The 24,410-nt window shown below is 35.6% G+C and overlaps 1 protein-coding gene across 4 annotated transcripts in view; it reads right to left on the bottom strand.

The window, feature by feature from the left end:
- Positions 1 to 706: 706 nt before the first annotated feature.
- LOC139144072 (ankyrin-3-like) overlaps positions 707 to 24,410 on the bottom strand; it is a 35,470-nt gene continuing 11,766 nt past the window's right edge. Inside the window, exons 1-11 of one of the 4 annotated variants that reach the window (XM_070714725.1) lie at positions 15,629 to 15,813; positions 14,528 to 14,779; positions 13,949 to 14,174; positions 13,089 to 13,288; positions 12,447 to 12,586; positions 11,644 to 11,729; positions 11,130 to 11,336; positions 9,104 to 9,277; positions 6,967 to 7,190; positions 5,872 to 5,990; positions 707 to 4,960 (exon numbers count right to left, since the gene is read on the bottom strand). In XM_070714725.1, the coding sequence (XP_070570826.1) occupies positions 4,849 to 4,960; positions 5,872 to 5,990; positions 6,967 to 7,190; positions 9,104 to 9,277; positions 11,130 to 11,336; positions 11,644 to 11,729; positions 12,447 to 12,586; positions 13,089 to 13,288; positions 13,949 to 14,174; positions 14,528 to 14,716 (1,677 nt within the window). In that variant the 5' untranslated portion in view covers positions 14,717 to 14,779; positions 15,629 to 15,813 and the 3' untranslated portion in view covers positions 707 to 4,848. Of the gene's footprint in view, positions 4,961 to 5,871; positions 5,991 to 6,966; positions 7,191 to 9,103; positions 9,278 to 11,129; positions 11,337 to 11,643; positions 11,730 to 12,446; positions 12,587 to 13,088; positions 13,289 to 13,948; positions 14,175 to 14,527; positions 14,780 to 15,628; positions 15,814 to 16,216; positions 16,281 to 16,400; positions 16,496 to 17,316; positions 17,467 to 18,053; positions 18,211 to 22,235; positions 22,340 to 23,023; positions 23,152 to 24,245; positions 24,319 to 24,410 lie in introns of those variants that run through there. The other 3 variants (XM_070714727.1, XM_070714726.1, XM_070714728.1) reach the window with 3 other exon arrangements.

The following is a 24,410-nucleotide window of genomic DNA, read 5'->3' on the forward strand; positions in this document are numbered from 1 at the left end:
TGCATTTTGCACATATAGACACTGTTGACAAGCTACTGTAAATGGTAGGCGTTTTAACATGCCTTTGGGAGTAGAACAAAACTTGCAATTGACATACAAAACAAACTTTGTGAAAAAAACGATATTGTAAAATGTCACACAGATATATTTCAGTTGGATGCAATTGCCAATATTTGACCCTGAAATTAATACCGGATTGAGTGAAGTTGAGAAAAAAGATTGTTTCAAGGTATGACTCTAAGAATCTCACATATCATTCATGATTTTCAGCAGACTGTCTGAGCATGAGTGGTCATTCTCATTGATAACTATTCTAGGGAGTCCATACGTCAACAAGAAGCATAAAATAATAATACAAAAAGACTCCCTAAGTTGCTGTGAAAAGTGACAATCGACCAATCAGATATAACCTTCCAAGCACGCTGCACATTAGCAGACCTTTTTAGAGAGTGTCCATGTCTGACTACCACCGTCTGACTACATTTTACAAGATTACCACTGACAAACATTCAATCTTCAAAACTTCAAATTCTGTAGCTCATCATAATGCTAGCTTCTCCAGAAGCATTATTAATTATTTTAATGATTCTCCAAGAATTTAATCTCAAATATGCACTGTTGGTATTAAAATAACATGTTTGAAAGATGCCACAATAAAAGACTATGTCAGGAAGAGACAAAAAATTTTCAACAAGTCAATAAGGCATTGAATTACATCTATTGAGCATTTTATTGAGCATTCTGATGGTATATAAACAGTAAATAAACTTCTGAACTATAAAAATCTATGGAACCAACCCTGCTAATCCAATTCAAAATGCTGAAGCAATAAATTTTACAACTCACATACAACGTTTGCAAAACATTTTATCTATGGTAACTTTACAATCTGAGAGATTCACACTGGGGAAGAAATTCCACACTTAAACTTAAATAATAATATTAATTTTTGTTTTTGTAATTTGTACATGCCACCAAAATACAATTCTGTTTAGTTAAGTCTGAGTATTTTCAATTTGACTGAAATGAGCAAAATGCAACAGTCAGCATGTCCACACAATGTGACATTCAATTCTGATATTTTACATTTAAGCTATAAAGCACACCCAGCGATGATATACCACAAGATTTTGACCAGTTTATGACTTACATGCACAAGTGATAGCAAGTGCGTATATGAAGTGAACTGGTCAAAACAGACTGGTATACCCTCACTGGGTGTGATTTATTGCTATTATATCATAACACTATATTGAAATTCTGGCATGCAACGTCAAAATGGATTTTTGCACAAGCCAAGAGCTCGTGCATGTGTCAGCTGTGGTATATTGCAAATATACCAGTTCTTTTCACGTCTCGACCAATCACATTGCTGTATTTGTGTCATCAATATACTGGTATGATATAATATCAATTATACAAGTATATTTGTTGAGACGTGAAAATAACCGCACTTTGTTTGCGATATAGCATGGTTGTAAAAGGGGCGAACTCTTATTTAGAGAAAATTTCCTTTTTTTTAACGTTTCATGACAGAATTTCAAAATACTGTTATGATATCATAGGAATAAACCACCTCAGCAATGGGTATACCGTTCAGTTATTGACAAGTTTATGTGCACTCACTACTGCTCGCGCACACATGTCTCGAACTGGTCAAAATCTCATGGTATACTGTCGCTCGGGGAGGTTTATTACTAAAATATCATTGAACATCTATTAAATATGGGTGTGTATACACTACTATGAAATGTTCCAATTACAGAATATTTCTGATTCAAAGCAAATCTTTCCAAATGCCTACAGCAGTTCAAGTTTTTCAGTTTGCACTTCTTTGCATACTTGAGAGGTTCAACATTCACGAGCAGCTTCACTTTTGAAAGAGAACATTCCCAGTATCAAATGTAAATTCAGAATTAAACTGTCTAAAACTTTAATCTATACTATCACCTCATTAAAGATTTCCCAGATTGCATCTGGGTCACATAGAATTTATACAAATTATCTCATTATGACTTCACTTCATTCCAAGCAGTCCATGTCACGATCTGATCAGAAAACTCAAGCTGCATTCACACAGTGGCTACTCTCTGGAATAATGATGAATGACAATAAGACAATTTCTGAAATAATTTTGTGTAAATGGCGTTAAAGAAATTGACTTTGAATTCTTTCTCTTCTGCACTAGAAATCAATGTCACTGGGTTAAATACAGAATCTGTTGAACTTCTGGAATATGAAAAATAATCAGACATGGCCATAAGTTTGTATCAAGTCATACCTAATTATCAGAATTCAGTGATTCAACGAGCTTTCATATTATGACCTTTGGCAGAAGTTGTGTGAGATACAATGTATATCACTACTTTCATCATAGGATTTTTTTTAACTGAAAAATGTTAAAATAAAACATTTTCTGGTCTTTATCTGCTGGTTTGAAGTTCATGTCTCTACTTATACAGTAACAAAAAATTTCAAAGTCATCTTCTGAAAGAGAATTATGAACTCAATGTTTAAGTTTTAATGTTTCAATGATGAACGAGCTTTATAAAATACAGCAAACTGTTACTAGTTTGGTGTCAGAAGTTGCCATTTAAGACCACCACATTTGTCAAATTTTGAATGATACATTGCCAGGATGACAAAAGGTCATTCAATCCTCTTTGTCAAGATGATTTCATTTGAAAATTTTATCTGCTGAAAGTCATTCAGAACATTGGAGGCACACACAATATTTCATCAAATGTAAAAACGAGGCATTGTGAAAATGTTAATACAAAGTGTCAGTAATTCATGAGGCATATTATTGATATGATATTTAACAAGAATATTTCTTCATTTTTTGTAACACTTTTTAACAGATTTTGTTTGCATCCTCAGATTTGGGTATAAAAGTGTACGACACATAAGATGTCATAATACCCTTTCTCATTCATACATAGATGGTCACAGAAGTGTCACTACTTCTGACAATTTGTACAAATGAACACTGAGAAAATGAAGATGCATATCAATATATATCTGCACCAAATTCTTCGTTTAGCGAAGTTGCCATGGTGAGTAGAGTTGACAGAAATTGATTTACTTCAATTTACTGTAAAGAAAAGGATTTTTCTTAATAATGAATCAGAGTTCAATTCCAACAAAAAAGTAACATTCCAAAGTTGGCATGGTAAATATGATTTTCATGGATAAGTTATCAATGTCAAGGTTATATTAGAATGATAAGCATTTAATGAAGGTATGAAATGTGTCATTTATCTACAATATTTACAATAATTTTGGGTGTTTCCGTAGTTACTGAATAGTTCAAAAACTACTGATACAAACATATGACGTGGAGAATTTACATAATTTATAGATTCTGTCTCTCTTATGCATATTAGAGTGACAATCACATGACACGCACATGCTCTACAAACGATAAACACATGATCTGAGCATGATACTCACACACTGCAGGCATGACATACATGGACACACACACAGACACAAACTAGGAGACAAACACACACGCTCTTACAGTGAAACATAAAAAATGTGTACACATCTTCATTGCACATCAGAGCTAAAATGATGAAAAATGAACGAGAAAATATGCATTTTCAAAAGATGCTTTGAGCTTTACACTGGCTACAGTTTAAAAAAACATACATCTATACATCTAAAAATAATCCAGTTACTAAAAACACAAAATGTATGAACAAAGAAGATTCTAATCAGGCTGAAAATCCATAAATACTGTCACAACCAACAGTGTTGTTGTTGAAATCAAATTTGTGTATCTCTGTCTTACACTGAAATGCTTTAAAAAAATACAAATTATGAGCTCCTCTTTAGAGAGAAAAACAAACAAACAAAGGAAACAGTTTATGTTCACATAAACAATACACTGACCATTAAGTCTCTTAAAGTTCATTACTGGTTGTGTTCAAAATTTCACAGATTGATATTTTACCTGCAGGAAATAATTTTATTTCCCCAGAGAACATTTCATATTACTTAATCTAAATATGGGCCCCTGTATAGTAGTTGTCAAGGTGACACTAAAGCAACAACATAAGCTATACATTACACAGTGACTGCTCTTTCCAAAGCATCTATCATTTTTGTGAAAATAAAAGTTTTCAAAACACTTGACAGTTTACATTTAAATAATCTGTTCACGAGTAGCTGCCTGAAAATATTAAAAGTTTCAAGTTTTAAGAAGTTTTTTGTAAAATACTTTACCGTGTACCATGCCACAAATATGGTTTTCACAAAGATGCTTTTACCATGTACCACAATGCAAAGATGGCTTTTCAATTTTTACCATAGAAAGTATAAAACTTCAGAGAGTAGTTATGTCAATGTATGGCAGGGTTTAGAAAATGCTGTATATTTTCTCCTGATTCTCCATCCCTGTTTTCAAGTCGGTTGGTCCGATATCACCGTTGACAACGACAGGATCAGTCCAAGTTTGCAGTTGGTGACAACATGGGTTGAACAATTGTCAATCTTGAATTTGTAATTTACAGTATACAGAAACTTGTTTTCATCAAGAGTGTAAGTGTTGAAACATTCATCAACTGGCCTTGTTAGAGAGCTAAGTACCGTAATTGATGGTGTAAATTTGCACATTCCAGGGTCCAAAGATAACTGATGAACAGTATAATTGTAGGACACAGATTGATAACATTGATGTGACCCAACATCAAGCTGTCGATACAAGATGCACCAACACAACAAAGTTAACAACTTCACCTTCCTGTGGCTTTATGGAATAATCCATCCATTTGCATTCAATGGGGTAATTCCATTACTTAAACCATATGGGGTTGTTGTTAGGCCAATCTCAAGGAATGAACTCTAGGAGTCTTGGCTTCGTAGCAGTTGTTGAAACCTATCATTCAACATATCCAGGTCAATACTTCCATCACCAACACTGCTAGCTGGAGGCGTTGGAAGACTTGGTAGAGGTCTGCCATCAAAACAAAATTTAAGCAGGATTAGAAGGCTGTCACATATTTCACAACTATTCATTGTACTTGACAAAGTGGTCTCCCATATTCATTTATCAAATACCGGTACACGGTATAGTCAATAATTTAGATGCTAGCAGTCATATCAACCACCTACATATTGAAATTGGCTACACATCAAGTACTCAGATCAGTATTTATTTATTTATGTTTGTTTATTTGTTTGTTGTTCATTTCTTTGTTTTGGTTAAAGTTGGAATTCACTTTAAAGATATGAATTTTGATATTTACTTCTATGATATTTTCACTCTCAGATCTTCAAAACTCAAAGTCATTGATTCAGACACTATAAGATAGTCTCAGTGACATTGATAATACACAAATTTTATTCTTTCCCTCAGAGAGTTAACATGCAGATGGCAGCCATTGTGAATTTCAACTATAAGTATTATGTTTTTTATCAGTCCAGTGTTAGCCCAATTTCAGGATTAGGTACACAGAACCCACTACCCAACGGAGCAATGAAGAGTAAAGTGCATTGCTCAAGGGCACAACACCTAGCTAGAGTCTCGAACTCACCGTCCTGCGACAGTGAATCCGTTACTCTGGATCTACCAGAACTTCAACCAGGTCTCAAACTCACTATCCTCTGACAGTCAGTCCACTACCCTAACCACTGGTCCATGGTGGCTCCCATGTTAGGTAATTTGTTTCTCTAGTATGTAACTTGGCATGGTGACCTTTGATTTTTATTCGTAATTTGGTTAGAGTATGGGTGGAAATTCACTGAAGAACATTTGAGCAAAAGTATAAGTCTTTCATGTTCAATATGCCTACTACAGCAATAAGCTATAACCCTAGTGCATGCTGGGAAAGCACTTGTACATTGACCTTTGACCCATGAACTTACTTGTATGGATGAAGTTCCCTGGCACTACAAACCATCTTCTGAATTGATTTGTTCAAGGTCAGCTCTTCAGGAAGTTTACCATCCAAAGTTCTCACATTGAGGTCAATGAACTCCAAGTCCTGCACCAGAATATGATGAAGATAACATTGATCATGAACTTTGACCCCTCTGAATAGTACAATTCACTATTATTTGAATTCTAAAAATGCTCATCTCATTTCACTTAAAAGCAATAATGTACCCGCTCCCGGTCCATTATGGACTCACGCAAACTTAGTATTCCATAATGTACTCACCTTTACCTTGTACCGGTACATACTGTCGTGCTAAATTTGTTTTGTTCATTATGGGCTGGGAGGGGTGCATTATTGCTATTATTTTACAGTTTCGGCAATGCCAGTGAATTTGTAGATGTAGTAAACATCTGCGGCCACAATGCTGGATTATCGGATATGGTATCAGTAAAAATCCGAGGGATGATGTCACAAAATTAAAGCCCCTGTAGCTGTAACTCTTGAAATTCGTTGACCTGAAAAAGGCTTTCTATTTTGTCTGGTTTTCTTTAAATTCTACAGATTTAAAGGATACAGACTTTTACCACTGAAAAATTGGACAAGTAAATTTAAATTTTGACCGTTACTTTGATTTCCCGCCATTTTTAAAAATTGGTAATATTACAAAGAAAACATAGCATATGGTGTCCCAGCGGAAAACATTCAGCACTATATGCATTATATTGGACTACTCTGTTGTTTCTGTGAAGATTCCAATGCATATATGCACTGCGTACTGTGTTTTTGCTTTATCTGCATGAGGGCGCCATTTTTTGTTTGGGCAAACATTTATTATTTATCTTGCTCAAAATTGCACATGTAGTCCCAGTGGACAGTTTATTCTACCTGTATAACCACCCCTCAATAAGCACATTCCCATGAACTTGTTTTAGTTTGGAAGTAAAATCACAAAAAATAATGCTAAAAGATACAGCTATCGGGCCTTTAACTTGTATTGACAAAGATGATCCACAGATGTCCATGTATAACAACCAATCTGAAAGTTATTAAAATTTTACAAAATAATTCAACAAATACTTACAGTGAGCATTTTAACCATATGTTTCTTTCCCTGACTACATGCAAGATGCAGCGGTGTCAATCCAGCATAGTCTTGCATATTCACACACGATCTCTCCTTCTCCAGAACTGACTGTATGATTTCAATGGCCCTGTTCTCACTGCTACATTCCACTGCTCGATGCAGGCAGGTACTGCCATCTCTGAAGTTGTAGTCACACAGATGGTTTATGACTCTCTTCAGGGCTGTGTACAACATTGATGGAAAGATTTCACACAAGAATTATGCTGTTAGATCAACATGTCAGATTTACGACAAAAGTAATACTTTGTGATATGAACTTGTGCTTGAACATTCAGTCTAGCAATGAAGACAGGAAGGAACACAATTTATGTTTGAAATTGATCAGAAAAGATGACATACCACAGAAAAGCTGACGGAAAATAACTGCAGAAAGTGCAGAATAAGAACATTGTGCAACAACTGCAAAGACAGATTTTTCACAGAGTTAAGGGATCCTTATACAGATCGCTCCAACCTCATCCAATGACAGTGTCAGTTCAGAGCTGAAGACTGCTAATCTGCATAAAGACCCCCTAGCTTGATGATTTTACAAACCTGCAATGTGTTATTCGGTTTGTGTTAGAGCAACAAAAAACAATAAATTTTCACATAGGATACAAAATCACATGCAACAGAAAAACGTGCAATAATTGTCATATTTGCAAGGGTTAGTTTGGCAAGGTGCACTCACTCAGTGTTCTCACAAACTTGAAAAGACATGGGCCAAAAAAAGGCATTCCAAAAACAAGACAGTTTTAGATATGATCAACCATTTCAGCCTACTTGATAGTTCAAAACACTGCTCTTATTATTACTTTCACACTTATAAAATTATAAAAAAGTGAAAAACCTGGAAATGCTTTTGCTATTTGATAACTTCTGAAAAAATATTTTCCAAAATGTAAATACTGTGATATCCTTGCATGTTGAAAGCACACACAGATGTGAAATTTTTGCCAAATTGAACACTACCGGTACAATCAATTTCAGTACAAAGATCAGACTAAAGGAAAGACCCAGGTTTCTCTAGGATCTATGACTAAACTACAGAGATAGTTCTTTGTGCACTCAGCTCAGATTTCATTTGGATCAACTAATTGTTAAGTTGGATCACAGCAGTGGTAGATGTGAATACCCCATTTTCCATCTCTCAATGCCAAGTTGTTGGCCCAGGGATTTCAAAGTTTAAATACTTCCTTGGTGACTGACATATAACATACAACTTGGTTTCTACAATTCATCTAAGTCACAACACGTCTGTCTACATGTCTTTATTTCTCATATCTGATCATAACTCCAATTTAAGACAAAAAGAATCTGCTTGTCTTTGATTACAGAATTGCAATCCAATATAAACCAAAGTTACACAACAAAAATGACATCAAACCATTGAGGATATCAATAATCCACATTGCATTTCAAGTTTAGCGCCGACTTATACTGAAATCAGTTGGATACAACATAACACAGGGAAGTTTTTGAGCATATGATAGACTTGCAGATAGGTAAGTTGAACAGTTTTATGGACTTGACATGCAAATTTCTTCTGAAATGTAGTTTTGAAGTTACAGAGAATCAGGAAGTTAGCAGATATTTTGAAATTTAGACAGGTCAATGAAGGTCAGAGAAGATTTGAAAGAGAGATAGCTTCTTTGAGTCAGTAGGTTTACAACTGATCACCTATACTTCATTTATTCTCAGATGAGAATAGTATATAATTTATCTGGAGTGTGTCTTTCATGATGTGTCACGTGAAACCATGTGATTGTGGTCTCTGATTGGTCAATTCAACACAACATTGTCATGCAATTTTTAGATCTCAATTGAGATGCAAATACAGGCAAATAATAGTAAAAATGCACAAACTTGAAAGTTTCTTGAACGCAAAAAATTTACATCCATGGTTCAAGCATAACAACCAGAATTTTTAGTCACACATATTTAATTGGAATTTAGATTGATTATACCGGTAATTCTTCATCATCAATTAGAAATGGTGATGATTAATTGTGGGTGAATTGGCAATTCTAATGTTACCCAAATCCAGGCGTCTTTGCCGAGAAAGATGAAACATCCAAAATTGTCCTGGACTCACCAGCACTAGTATTGTAATAAGGTGGGTTGTTATGCTCTGAGAAACTGATCAGATAAATGTCTGCTTTGCTCAGACCAGTTTCACTTCCAACCACGTCACGGAATGCCTGCTCTCTTCGGTTGAATGACCTGTTAAGATCCTGTGCTTTCTGTTGCCTAGCAACTGCCGCAGCCACTGTTGATCACAGGAGAGAAGATTTGAGGTGAAATGAACAAATTATCTTCCAGGAGTTTTGATTTCCTCGTAATTACATTCATATTTTTATTTAACTGGGCAGTTCCATATTAATGCATTCACCCAATGGTTACTTTCCTTATGCATTCATCTTGAAAACTTTACAAAATACAGCTTGATTGAATATATAAATCAAATGATAATGACATGTTTGAATATGCAAATTGAATGATAATAACTTATTATCTATGTTGAATAATCATTGGCCTAACTCGTGCATTATATATGCCATGTGATGCCAACTTTCCATTTTTTCATTTTCCATTCCTCATCTTTACTAGCATGCTAATATATTTGAACAGCGATGACATTTTGAAGATTGGCCTTTCATGTTTGGTGAATTTCAATTCTCCTGGTTTCATGTCGGTACATGTGTGGTTCTTATAATTGTCAAAATCATAAAATGAAATGAGTCTTCACAAAGTATGACCACTATCTTGTTTTCAGTGCAGAGTTCAAGTTTAGATCAACAAACTTGGTGGAAGATTTTCAAAATATTACCTACTCTTAAATTTCAGCCTATTTCAATACTGTCATTTCAAATATTTCAGTGCCTAGCACAATAATATGAAATCTCTGTATTTCATATCAAAATTGAGGAAACATCAAGTAGAAATTGTTGTGATGGAGCAATCAAGAAACTTTATGTAATTCTATGTAACAGATCTGTATAGAACAATAATGAATTTCATATACTACATTTATTATTTTCGATGGGAATATGAGATACTGGGTGAGCGAAAAAAAAGTAGAACGAAATTTCAGTCTGCATGTATCATTTTGCTCATCACTCACACAGCAACTCATGCTCATTTCATAGCCAATAAGGTAAGAGTTTGGTTAGTGTTGCTGAAATAAAAGATAGATTGGGTAAAGTTTCTGCAATGATGGCGGGGGAATTGTTAGATGAATACAGAATTGTTCAGACACACGGCCTGCAGAACCCAGTGCACTGGCGTTGCAGCAATGAACCACAGCATGTTATGTTAGTCACATGGCAAAATACACACTTGTACAGCATTCATGCGGACACACAGCAGCAATTCAGGTGAAGACAAGGTTGTAGCAATGTCAGACACAACACACTTTTAAGTGAAAAAAATCAAAGGATACGTAACAAATAGGATGAGTAACTTCAACAAGTACATGTACAGCCTAGCAACATTAAATAAAGCATGACAGTACATAAAACAGATTGACACTACATCTTACAGACTGACAGTACATAGCACAGACTGGCAGTGCAATTCACAGACTGACAGTACATAGCACAGACTGCCAATGCAATTTACAGACTGACAGTACATAGCATAGACTAACAGTACATAGCACAGACTGACAGTGCAGCTCACAGACTGACAGTACAGTTCACAGCTTGACAGTACACCACATGAAAGTGACTGAGAACTTAACTGGCTAGAAATACTTCTTATGGTAAATACTTGAGGATGGGTTTCAACTGAATTTGATTTCAAAGTCTGTGACAGGATTTACCTTGCATGGCTCAAATATGTTCCTTATGGAGCTCAAAGAAAATTGAGAATACAATGGGGCCTACAAATCAACATCTGGTAAAATGGTCTCAATTGTGTCTTCTTTTAAGAAATAAAAAATTTCAGGTACTCTAATTCTGTCAATTCATTCATCTAGAGCGGACATCAAAACTGTCTCCCAAACATGAACTATTTGATGTTTAGTTTCAAATTCTCAAAAGTAAGACATTTGAGGAATATGGCTATCAAATCGTGGCAAGTGTGTACAATGTACAAAACACAATCCCTTTATCACATACCAGCTAGGTCATCTTCAGAGCTGACTGGACTGATTTTCTTGGGATTCTGACTGAGGACACTGTATCGGTTGAATCTTCCAGAGCTGGTGAACTCAGCTGACTGCTGCAACCATCCCCCAGACGGAGTCTTGCATCTACGGGCATTGTACATGTAATTGCTCTCCGTGTCGCTGAGTTCAGACGCTGAGCTTGGATCCGTTCGTGTTCCTGGTTTAGCATCAAAATAACATTTAATAAAATTAATAAGGGTCAAGGGTCAAAGCATCATGAATAATTTATGTTTGTCACATCTCTGCTATACAGTGATACAATGAATAGAATGTGTTGCTTTGGTAACATTTTAACTTGGGACCTCCGTTAGCTGTAACTTATGATGTATTTGCCATAATTTTTCTTCTGTTTGTGAAATCATGTCAATATTACTCACAACCAACAATCACAATCACACTCCCAACACTGACTTCAAAATTAGTTTTGCACCTTATCCATGAGTACATGTATTTTGCAGGCTTACCCAAAAATCTTGAATTCATCATGGTGCTTGTGTTGTGATCCATGTAAGACCCCGAATCAGTGTCTGATTGCTCATGATTCCAGTAACTAGTAAACAAAATTACATGGTTATGTCAGTGACTGAATAAGCATTGTGCATTCATGCAAATATTACCTGCATTAGAATCTGTGCAATCAAAAGCACGATTTATCTGTTAAAGTAAGTTTTTTCAGTTCATCTGTCAAGTCTTGGTTGTGATACAACTCTGCTGTGTAACTGTAAGTATTTGTAGTAATATGGTATTTCCCCAAAACTAACAATCATGTTGGAAAAGTTAAGCACTGAATGAAAAGACATTATTGGCAAGATTACAATCAAGATTTGATTAAATAATCATAGCTAACATCAATAAATTTCTACCACCAGAACATGTTTCAACAGACATGTAAATACTACACCACTTATCATTCAATGTGAATGACATGTTGTATTGTTAAAAATCTATTGAGTCAGAAGAGGAGACAGTCAATTCCCTTCAATTTGATTATTTTTGCACCATGAAAAGTGAAATGTTACAGAGCAAAAATTAGCAAACCTACAGCAGCATAGGCCTACCATTTTACACTGGAGAACAGCGCCCTCTCATGCTGACTGGCCATTTTGTCATGACAATGACCTCAAGGGCATGACATCTGACTTTATCAATCACTGAGTTAACTCTTTCACCATAATTTGTAATCATAATTTATTTCTTGCAGGGGCAAATTTGTGAATATAACAAAGGAAACAGTTGAGATTGGTTGATTTAGCTTTGCAGTACTTACCTGTCAGTATTGCTATCAACTACTTGTCGGTGTATCGCAGATTGTACAAGAAACTTAACTGCGTCCACTCTGCCATGGTAACACGCTACCATCAGTGGGGTGTCACCTTTGAAGTTCCTCAGATTATGGTCAAAGTTTGACTGATAGGACAAAAAATATATTATATATTAAAATATTAACCTGTCATATCAATAATGTCAAATAAATTGGAAAACAATGTCAATTGAAAACGCTGAAAGACCAATAGTACAATACACTGCTTTGTTGACTTTTAGCACATCAATTTACCAGGTAAAACTGTTTCACAACAAACAATGTATGCTGTTTGTCAAAGTTGACAATACAAATATCACTGGAGAAGAGATGCTTGGATAAGGAACTGGACCTCAGTTCATGAACATTTCGTATGATTGATGCTTGCAGTGATGAAATACCAGCATCTAATATGCAAACCCATCTCTCACCCCCACCCCCCCCCCCCCACCCCTCCAAGTCCATGTATACAGGTCCAAAGTCACAATTGCTGACAATGAATCGGGCCAAACTATGGTGGTGAAAGGGTTGAGTATGACAATCAAATAATTATAAATTATTATCAATGGTGATTATTGAGACAGTATACCATGCATTTCATCAACTCACCTGCCATACTCTCTTCAGTTTTGACAGTCCTTTCCTGTCTCTGATCATTGCCATAATCCTCATGGCACGCTCCTTCCTGTGCGTCTCAAGGAGTCCCTGAACTCCCTCGTATTCCTGGCATTTATAGACGTTGCCGTCGGAATCCAAGAGGGCTGAGCTGGCTCCTCTCATCAGCAGAGCCCTGACAACCTTGCTGAATCCTGGATTGTGATATCAGGTAGGCAATAATTCAAGCAGATTATGAACACAAGTAATGACTATGGAAGTATTTATTGTAAAGAAACACTAAAAATCACTGGACTTACAATACATCACTTTTAGCATTCCATTCTGAAGAAAAGAATTTACTGAACTGTAGCTCCTTATGTACCTGATTGGACGATGCATGCATTACCATAAATGCAATTCTTCATGGACCTAATAAATATTTTCATTTTCTATTGAGTGCAAAGCCAAAATTGGAATACTTCCTTAACAGATATGCAATGCCATGCAGGAAGTAGACTATATTCCTATGCTTCAACATGAATGACAGACTGTTGATCTTGCATGTACAATTAACACCTGTACTATTCACTACTGACTCAGAGAAACAGAGTCCTCTTTCTAACCATCCATATGGTACTCAACCAGATGTAAGTGATAAATCGGTTGAAAAAGTAAACAAAAACTATCAAAAGTTCAACAATTTTTCACAACATGTAGTGCGTGCAAAATAGAGTTAATTGGTACATGGAGTGTAATGCATGTTGTCAGCTATTATGAAGGAAGACAGTGGAGAAGAAAGAAAGTTACTTTGATTCAAATATACAAGATGTATTGGAAAAATTCATGAATGCACAAATCCTAAAAAACTTTACCTTTGGCAGCAGCCATCTGTAAAGCTGTTTGTCCAGAATTGTTCATTGCATTGATGTCAAGTTCCTGATAGAATGAAATGTTGTCTCCCTTGCCCGGACCAAGTAGACCATCTCGTCTACAGATGTTTAATAGGAAAATAACCACTTGTATGTGTCCCCTGGCACTGGCTACATGTAACACTGTGGCATTGGTGGATGGGTGTCTGCGACTAACATCACCACCTCTCTGTGGATAAAGACAAAACAGTTTGATTATCTTGAACAAGAATTTATTCCTGCCAAATATCGACCACCGTAACTCTACAGTGAGATGTACCATATGCTGTTTTGGATGGTAGGCTTCTGATCACAAATTCTGTTGCAGAGTTATGTCAGTGATGGACATTTTGCACTTTTATGTGTTTGTTTTACTGAAGATTATCCATTGAACAAAAAATTTCTTTTACAAATTGTCTTCTAAACATTATTAGAATGGCTCATAATCATAAATAAATGGGCAAATCATAACACAGACTACAGATGACCTGTGTTGTAGCATACGTTATCTACAGTTGACATCTGTAATTTCACAAGTCTTACCTCATACAAGAGTTGTATGATATCCAAATGTCCATTCTCTACGGCTACCATGAGGGGCCAATCACCAGCTCCCGTCAGAGGGTTGACATTATCACCCTCCTCCAACACACAGAACAATCGGTTTGCATTTCCATTGGCAGCACACTCAAAAAGTTCCGGCGTTACAATTTGTTTTTGTCTTTTTTCCATGGCTTTCTCAATGAGTTCTCTGATTTCAGGATCTGTGCTAACATGCAGTGCTTTCTCAAGACCCTGCGTACAACAGTGCAGAAACAAGATATGGAAATGAGAGACATGATCTACAGAATACATAACATGAGCTGGTATTGGTCAACCACTGTTGAGAGCATACTTCTGATTGGTTGATATTTCAGACATTCATACGAGTACATGTATTAAACTCACTGAGTATATGATATATTTTTAATTGGCCCTAAATACCGGTACACTGACATCAAAATATCAACAGAATCATACTATAACAGATCAATAGCCTTACATTCTTGTCATCCTAGAATTGATGAAAAACATTTCTTGCTTGGTACACACAGTTTGTCAGTAACTTTTAAGTCTTTCAGTTCAAGGTCATTACCTTGTTAATATACATGCATGGTGTAAATCACAATATTACTAAAGTTTCCTCATCATCTACAAGAGTTCCTTTAACATTCTGTCTTAGCAGCAGTGGAAGACATGTTCAGCACTATGTTTCCAAATCCTTGCAAAAACTACCATGGGGAATGATGCTTTTGTTTAGATGACTTTAATGCACATCTTCCTTGACGATGAAAGTCTTCAACTTTTGCCTAACATTTTGCATTGGAAATTTTGATTTGCACACTTTACCATCATCAGAATTTCTGGCGAATTGAAAATAAAAAAAACAAACTGCCTAAACTTCAAACAAGCCACTGTTATATATAAACTGTGTTGACATAATAGCGATATACTGAATTCTTGATGAAAGCAAGACATCAAACACTCTCTTAAATTTCTCGTTTTCTAATCACTTCTCGAGAACCACTGTACAGCAAAGTATGATGAAAACTTCCTTCTGAAAATCTCTTCATTAGTCAAGTTATATCTTTCAGCCATACTTACTACAAGGCAATGGTCATAGAAGAGAATGGCCTCTACAACATTTTGTGATTTTCTTTACATGCATAGTGTAAAGGTATGTATCCAAAGATATCCTTGATTGAGGGATCAGCTTTGTTCTGTATCAGGACCTGTACTGCCCTGGCATTGCCATTGGATGCAGCCATCGACAATGCTGTCTTCAATGTCTGCAAAAGTATAGTAGATACACATGTTGAGAAATTACAAGAGACAGGTACAAATATTATTTTGAAGATCTTATGATAATTAGCTTTAAATATTTGAATTTTTGAATAAGATTTTTCAGTGTCTCAGAATATCTGTACAGCTGATAAAACATTAACAAATCAGATTATATGGAGGCCTCAGTTTACTTCACTGTAAATATATAATTATGTGAGTTGTTCCATGATTGGGTATTTCACAGTTGGTTGTTTCGTATTATTGTGCGACATAAGTAGACCAAATTATTTAAACACCATCAGAGAAAGGCAAGCTATGCTAAAGATTCCCTGTGAAGGATAAAATTGTTCAAACTGTTCATATCAAATGTTTATGATGGACAGTGCATTACAAATTGGACAGACATACCTGAGGATGTTGTGCATTGACAGGGCACTTTGGTAAACTCAGTAAAATTCTTAGATTTTCTATCCTGCATAAAAGAAGAAAAAAAACAATCATGTACAAGAGCAGCCATCATTTAATTTTACATTTATTTAACACAATAAAGCAATTGATGATAATAAAATTCTTTAGTAATTGCCATGGTTACCTGTTACACTCTGCCGCTACCATGACCAATGTTCTATCCTGGCTGTCAACAACAAACTGGTCAGTTTCCCTCAAATCTGATTCCTTCAATTTAGCCTGCAATGGATAATAGAACATTGGTTAGTACACGCTAATTGCTCTCAAACCCTAGACATTGAAGACCAAATCAAATATATGTACACAAACCAAAAACTTTGACTTATAAGAAACCTTCAGCCAGACAAATACTGATGACATATAGAAATGGCAGCAAGTTAGTCTTATATCAATACCCTATCTAATCAATACAATGTTAACAGTTAGTTTATAAAGATACAAACTCTTGGATTTTATAATCATATGGAGATAAATATAGCTACATAAATCATTGCTCATACAATATACATAGAAACATTCAAATACACACACAGATACACTAACACACATACAGAGACACATACATACATACATACATACATACATACATACATACATACATACATACATAAAGAAAGAAAGACAAACACATGCACTTCATTAGTAATGCTACAAATCATGATGATATATACTGTACAATTATTAATTTCCACTGGGATCTTATTATACTATTTTGACCCTATTAGACATTTTCACTTGGATTCAAATTCACTCATTTTCCAAAAGAATGGTATCTACAATTATTTAGCATTTTCACTAAGAACTGAGTCGATTTCATCTACCAATGAAAACAGCAAAATTAAATCCATCAGAATAATTTATATTTTTATTGTAAATAATTGGCAGTGAGTGGGGTTATTTAGGGAAAAGCATGTTTTAAAAGTTACAGAAGTAAAATAGATGAGCGACTGATGCAGATGAAACACTGAAATGGTGTGTTTGTAAAGCATGAAAGATGATACAATAAATGGAGACAGCACTTTACAGCAGGGAACACTGACTTCAAAGCATGCTGGGATATCATCACTGCTGCCCTCTACAGGCGAATGTTGCATGGCATGAGTAGCAGTTGGCACATACAAGCTTGTTAGACGTAGCGAGTTGCTGCTTAGGCTTCTGCAAAGCGTCACTGTCTGATCGTTGTTATTGTTCTGAGAAACAGGAAAAAGGAATCAAGAGCCAATACTGCTTTAATATAATATCAGTTTAATGCTGTTAAAACTCTGACAATGTCCTTCATGTAAAAAAGGGATGGTCAGAAAATGAACTTTGTAATTTCTGTTTCTACGGGAAAAGCAGATACATATGAGTGAGCCTCCAAGGCTATCCTGTCATGGAATAACTTTGACAACAAAACAAAGCAATTACATATAACAGAGTGCATACACATTGTTATGCAACCATTGTGTCTCACTCACTGTGTTTTATGTAAGTTCGCTGGCCATTATCTTTTCAAATTCTAATTTTTTCCCAAGTGCATTGTCAGCATTTGCTGAGGTTTGACTCAAACATATTTTCTAAATCATGAAATCCAAGAAATTAATAAGCACAGAGCACAAAATTTGTAATTTATAAAGTTGATTTTGCAAAAATACAAAGCACTTTGATTTCTCGTGAAATGTACATGTAACATGCTTTTAAATTTTCACTGCGCTATTTTTTATTTTTCCTTTTAATATATGAATACTCCCACATTCTCTGTGTCCTCAATGGCTCAGCTTACAACCAAGTTACTTACATTTTCTGCCCTGTTGCTAAGCAACTCACATCTCTGTATTCTTTTAGTGACAATGGCTTCCTCACAGTCTTCGTTGCCATGTCTCCTGGCAAGGTCATCGGCACGGAGATGATCAATGCTCTCCAAGTTTACGTCAGCTCCTCTCTTGATTAAAACACTGTTGTGAAAACCATCCAGCAAATAACATCAATCAACAAGCTCAGAAATACTGTACCTCTCATCTAGAAATATCAGGTTTGTTTTATCAGCAAAATCTGGTTTCACTGTATGTACATTTTGACAGTCGTCAGATCTATACTGAACACTAGAAAGTACCTCAGAACAGTCCATGACAGTGGTACAGGATATGATGGGACAGTGGTACAGGATATGATGGGACAGTGGTACAGGATATGATGGATAAGAGTGACTCTTAAGGTAGAATGCACATTGGAGGCAGATATTTGCACTCTCACACTTTTACAGTTCTTTTCTGATTTACCACTTGTCGGGGAAGGAACACATAAATTCAATTTGTAACAAAGCCAATAAAACTCTTGGTTTTTTACGGAGAAATCTCAACATTAGCTCCTACTCAGTAAAGAAAAAGCTTACAAAGCTCTTGTTAGACCTATGCTGGAATATGCACCTACAGTTTGGGATCCATACAGACAAGTTGATATCATTAACATAGAAAAAGTACAAAAACGTGCTGCTTGTTTCGTTTTAAACAAATACCATTCCCAATCAAGTGTTAATGCTATGTTACAAAAATAGCGTCAATGACACTGTAGCTCCCATCCTGGACTATTTAGTGTTTGTTCTCTGGTCAGATATTTGAACATGTGTGAAAGGGATAAAGTGCATGAAGTGAAAATACTTAAATGTAATGTACCGGAGACAGTGAAATATGTTTAATGTATTTATTCAGAATATAAAATGGAAAAAATACAGAATTAGATATATTGAATACTGTGATACAATCATTAACTCAACAAGTCATTTCCAATGACATAGTCCCCACTTGTAATAGGAGTATTAGTCTTGATGGGGCAGGAAAATGTGGTCATTAAGAAGTATCACTGGAGTGTATATGTTGAGATCTATGGGCACATAGGTCTATGTCGTTGTTCCCAATTTGAAACGTACGAGGCATGTCTAAGTTATGGTTCTAAATCGGGAAAAAAGATCAGACCTCTAGCAGTATTGGCCAGCCAAGAAATACATATGCGCATTATAAATGAGGTACAAGATGTGACATCTTAAGGTCTAATACCCTATCAAAATTGGAGGGTATAGAACTTGTGGTTACTGAGATATGCATATATATGTATAATCAAGGTCAAAGGTCATCGAGGTCACATGACATTTTGAAAAAAAAAATTATATTGCTAATTAATCCCTATATGCCAAAAAATCAGATCTCTAGCTCTATTCGCTTGCCCAGAATTAGATGTGTACATAATTAATGACGTAAAGCATGTGTTGTCATAAGGTCTCCCATCCTACTAAATACAAAGTACATAGCACTTGTGGTTACTTATTTATTGACATAAACATATATTTTAGGTAAAAGGTCATCGAGGTCACATGACATTTGGTCAAAAAATTTCTCTCCTATAGTTATCCCTATATACCAAAAATCAGACATCCAGCTCTATTGGCTTGCTCAGAATGAGATATGTGCATAATTATTGAGGTACAGTATGTGGTGTCATAAGGTGTCCAATCATACCAAATATGAAGGGTGTAGCACTTGTGGTTACTGAGTTATGGACAAATATGTATATTTGAGGTCAAAGGTCACCGAGGTCACCTGACATTTTGTCAAAAAAATTGTATTGCTAAGTTATCCCTATATACCAAAAATCAGACCTCTAGCTCTATTGGCTCACTCAAAATTAGATATGTGCATAATTAATGACGTACAATATGTGGCGTCATAAGGTGTCCCATCATACCATACATGAAGGGTGTAGCACTTGTGGTTACTGAGTTATAGCCAAATATGTATATTTGAGGTCAAAGGTCACCGAGGTCACCTGACATTTTGTCAAAAAAATTGTATTGCTTAGTTATCCCTATATACCAAAAATCAGACCTCTAGCTCTATTGGCTCGCTCAAAATTAGATATGCACATAATTAATGAGGTACAATATGTGGCGTCATAAGGTGTCCTATCATACCATACATGAAGGGTGTAGCACTTGTGGTTACTGAGTTATAGACAAATATGTATATTTGAGGTCAAAGGTCACCGAGGTCACACGACATTTTGTCAAAAAAATTGTATTGCTAAGTTATCCCTATGTACCAAAAATCAGACCTCTAGCTCTATTGGCTCGCTCAAAATTAGATATGCGCATAATAAATGAAGTACAATATGTGGCGTCATAAGGTGTCCCATCATACCATACATGAAGGCTGTAGCACTTGTGGTTACTGAGTTATGGACAAATATGTATATTTGAGGTCAAAGGTCACCGAGGTCACGTGACATTTTGTCAAAAAAACTGTTTTGCTAAGTTATCCCTATATACCAAAAATCAGACCTCTAGCTCTATTGGCTCGCTCAAAATTAGATATGTGCATAATTAATGAGGTACAATATGTGGCGTCATAAGGTGTCCCATCATACCATATATGAAGGGTGTACCACTTGTGGTTACTGAGTAATGGACAAATATGTATATTTCAGGTCAAAGGTCACTAAGGTCACATGACATTTTGTCAAAATATCCGAGATATCTGCATGAACGGATGGACTCACGGATGGACGAACAGACGGACATGACCCAATCTATAAGCCCACCTGACTTCATCCACGGGGACTAAAAATTGTGTCACTACATCCTTTTTGCAATATGAGAAACTAAATTTTTATTTTTCGTGGCCTTATACATGGGAGTCTATGGAGATCCGCCTTATACATGGGAGTCTATGGACGTGTAAACTAAAAATACGCAAATTTCAACACGATTTGCCCAAATTTGGGAAAGGTCACTCCTATGCACTTCCATACCAAGTTTCAAATCAATCGGACTTGTGGTTTCAGAGAAGAAGATTTTTTGACCAAAAATGGGAGAAAATTACAAAAAAATTCATGAAAAATAGCAAGTCCAAGATACTGACCCAAGATGTGCACAATCATTTCATGTCAGCCCAAAGTACTTACATGCTAATTTTTCATGTAATCTGCTCAGTGGTTATTGAGTTTTTTCAATTTTGACTGTTTTTACATTTTTTCACTTAATTTGCATATTTTTGGCAATGACAACTTCATTTGAACAAAATCTCATCTACAGCCCATCATCCATGTACACACCAAATATCAAGATGAAATGTACAGCGGTTTTGGAGTTTTTGATGTTGACGGACAGACATACAGACATACAGACATACAGACATACAGACATACAGACATACATACATACAGACATTTCCCTAGCCTATAAGAATAGCTTCCATTGCCATATATACATATGGCTATGGGAGCTAAAAACTACAATGGAAATCCCTAGGATAACGTAGAAAAGAGACCAGACTTGCAATGTTATTTAAAATTAGTACGCAATCAGTAGCCATTGATAACGATAAATTTCTAAAACACCCAAATAGGCTCACAAGACACATGCACTGTAGAACGTACAAGGTTCCAAAATTTAAGACAGACTACAGGAAAGAATCCTCATTCCCAAGAATTATTATTGACTGGAACAATTTACCCGCAGACATTGTGACAGCAGAAACACTCGAAAATTTCAAAGCCAAAGTAGCACATTTCTATGAGTGATTATCTACCGGTACATTGTAAATTCAGTTGCGCACAACTAGCAAAATCTTCAATTTATTGAGGGTAGCTAGACTCGGAAGAAGAAGAAGAAGAAGAAGAAGAAGAAGGGGCTCATTTTAAAGGTCTTGGTGTAAGAAAACTTTTCACTGTTTCACTGTTATAGTTTTTCTAAAATCGAAAATTTTATTTTTCTCCATAGAGTTAACATAGAATTGAGTCCATTTTGAATTTCAAATATCTGTAAACCTTGGGTAATTTGCTTCTCCAGTATCAAAATTTGCACGGTGACCCCAGATTTTTATTCTTTTTTGAAAGAGAATGGTTGAAAGATTCCTCGAGGAATGTTTGAGCAAAAGTTTAATTCTTTCACTTCCGAGGCGCATACTACCTTAAGAAGAGAAATGCTTACTTGACAACATCTAGTTTATTCTCTGTGGCAGCATAGTGTAATGGTGTCCATCTATTCCTAGGATTAGCATTGTTTGGGTCAGCACCAAGACAGCATATCAAAACCTGACATAGAAAAAATGTCATGGATAAACTCATATGTGTTGGGTCATTAGAACTGTGGACATTTGTTACATTGAAAGTAGCTGATATATTACTGCTTTACTTGTAGGAGATGGGTAAAGCCATGCTGATGCCCAAAGTCCTATTTTGCTAAAGTGCATTTGTTCAACTATTGATGTTATTGCATTGGAAAAGGGAAAAACAGTCAAAGCCCAACTACTTTTGTAAAGTTTATAATTGGTATTCAAGAAATGCATAAGAACTTCCCAAAAATGTTAATATTAGTTCATCTGGACAAACAGAGATCTTTTGCATATCAATACAAACACCAAAATTACTGACGAATTGTTGTATTTTACTTCATAAATTCCATTTTAATGTCATGGATGTATAATAGACACTGAAAAGTATGTTGATTTGTCTGTTATTTTTCTTAACTGTTCAGTGTATGTTTGGTAAAAGACGATGCTCTTGAACATTCTGCGCAGAAATTACAGGGTTAACCAAGTCTTCAAAATACATGTATTGTCATGTACTTCTCAATTTGTGACTTAGAATGGTGGGAAAGGAGGAAGTAGGTTTTATCCTTTTATTGGCAAGGATTGTACAGTAAGTACAGTCAGTATTGAACAAAGGATTAACAGATTTAAGGGAAGAATTTGGGTTTTAAGATGAAACTTGACTTACTTCAGCAATGACTGAGTAGCCATATTCTGCAGCAATACACAATGGAGTCATACCATAGCGTGTGTATTCCTCAATGTCCGCACACTGAATATGAACTAGTGACAATATAAGGCCTAACTGTGATAAACCTATGGTGAACAATAAACAGGATTCAATCAGATATGACTAAAATTTACTCAGCATTCTCACATACTAAGTATTATCAGCTGACAGATACCGGGGGTATTCTGGATTACCTGTTAATTCAACTTCAGAAAGAACATCAGTCTTCTCTTATTTAGCAACAAATTGTCATTGTGACCTTTAACCTTAAAACTCTCAACAGTCCGCACACTGACCACTTTGTCTTGTTAAACTGACACTACCATGCAAATATATCTCACAAAGTATGAAATATTAATCACAAAATTTTCTTGAAAATCATGGCAAAATTATGAGCTTGAAAAAATTTAAAGAGAGAAAGAATTTGAAGATATGTGTTGTACATAGAGATGTTGGAATACATGATAGATACTTTGCTCTAATATTGATGTAACTCTACTTATAAAGTACCGTGCATGTTCTCTTACTGTGTGAGAAGGCAATAAGAACAGAGTATACTTGATAAGATACACACTGCCCAAACTGAATTATTTGTGTATAATGACTTACCTACTCTGACAGCACTATGAAATAATGTGTCCCCGTCATTGTTAATGACTTACCTACTCTGACAGCACTATGAAATAATGTGTCTCCATGACTTACCTACTCTGACAGCACTATGAAATAATGTGTCCCCCCGTCGTTAATGACTTACCTACTCTGACAGCACTATGAAATAATGTGTCCCCGTCATTGTTAATGACTTACCTACTCTGACAGCACTATGAAATAATGTGTCCCCGTCATTGTTAATGACTTACCTACTCTGACAGCACTATGAAATAATGTGTCCCCGTCATTGTTAATGACTTACCTACTCTGACAGCACTATGAAATAATGTGTCCCCGTCATTGTTAATGACTTACCTACTCTGACAGCACTATGAAATAATGTGTCCCCGTCATTGTTAATGACTTACCTACTCTGACAGCACTATGAAATAATGTGTCCCCATCATTGTTAATGACTTACCTACTTGACAGCACTATGAAATAATGTGTCCCCGTCATTGTTAATGACTTACCTACTCTGACAGCACTATGAAATAATGTGTCCCCATCATTGTTAATGACTTACCTACTCTGACAGCACTATGAAATAATGTGTCCCCGTCATTGTTCCTTTCCTTGTTGATGTCAAAATCTAAACTCTGCAAAAAAATACAGTAAATGGATCAATTGGATGAAATTCGTCAGTCTGTAATATGTTACATATGGCAAAAACTGAAATACACAGATGAAA

Source organism: Ptychodera flava, chromosome 11 (assembly GCF_041260155.1).
Source record: "Ptychodera flava strain L36383 chromosome 11, AS_Pfla_20210202, whole genome shotgun sequence".
In the NCBI taxonomy this organism is placed as follows: Eukaryota; Metazoa; Hemichordata; class Enteropneusta; family Ptychoderidae; genus Ptychodera; species Ptychodera flava.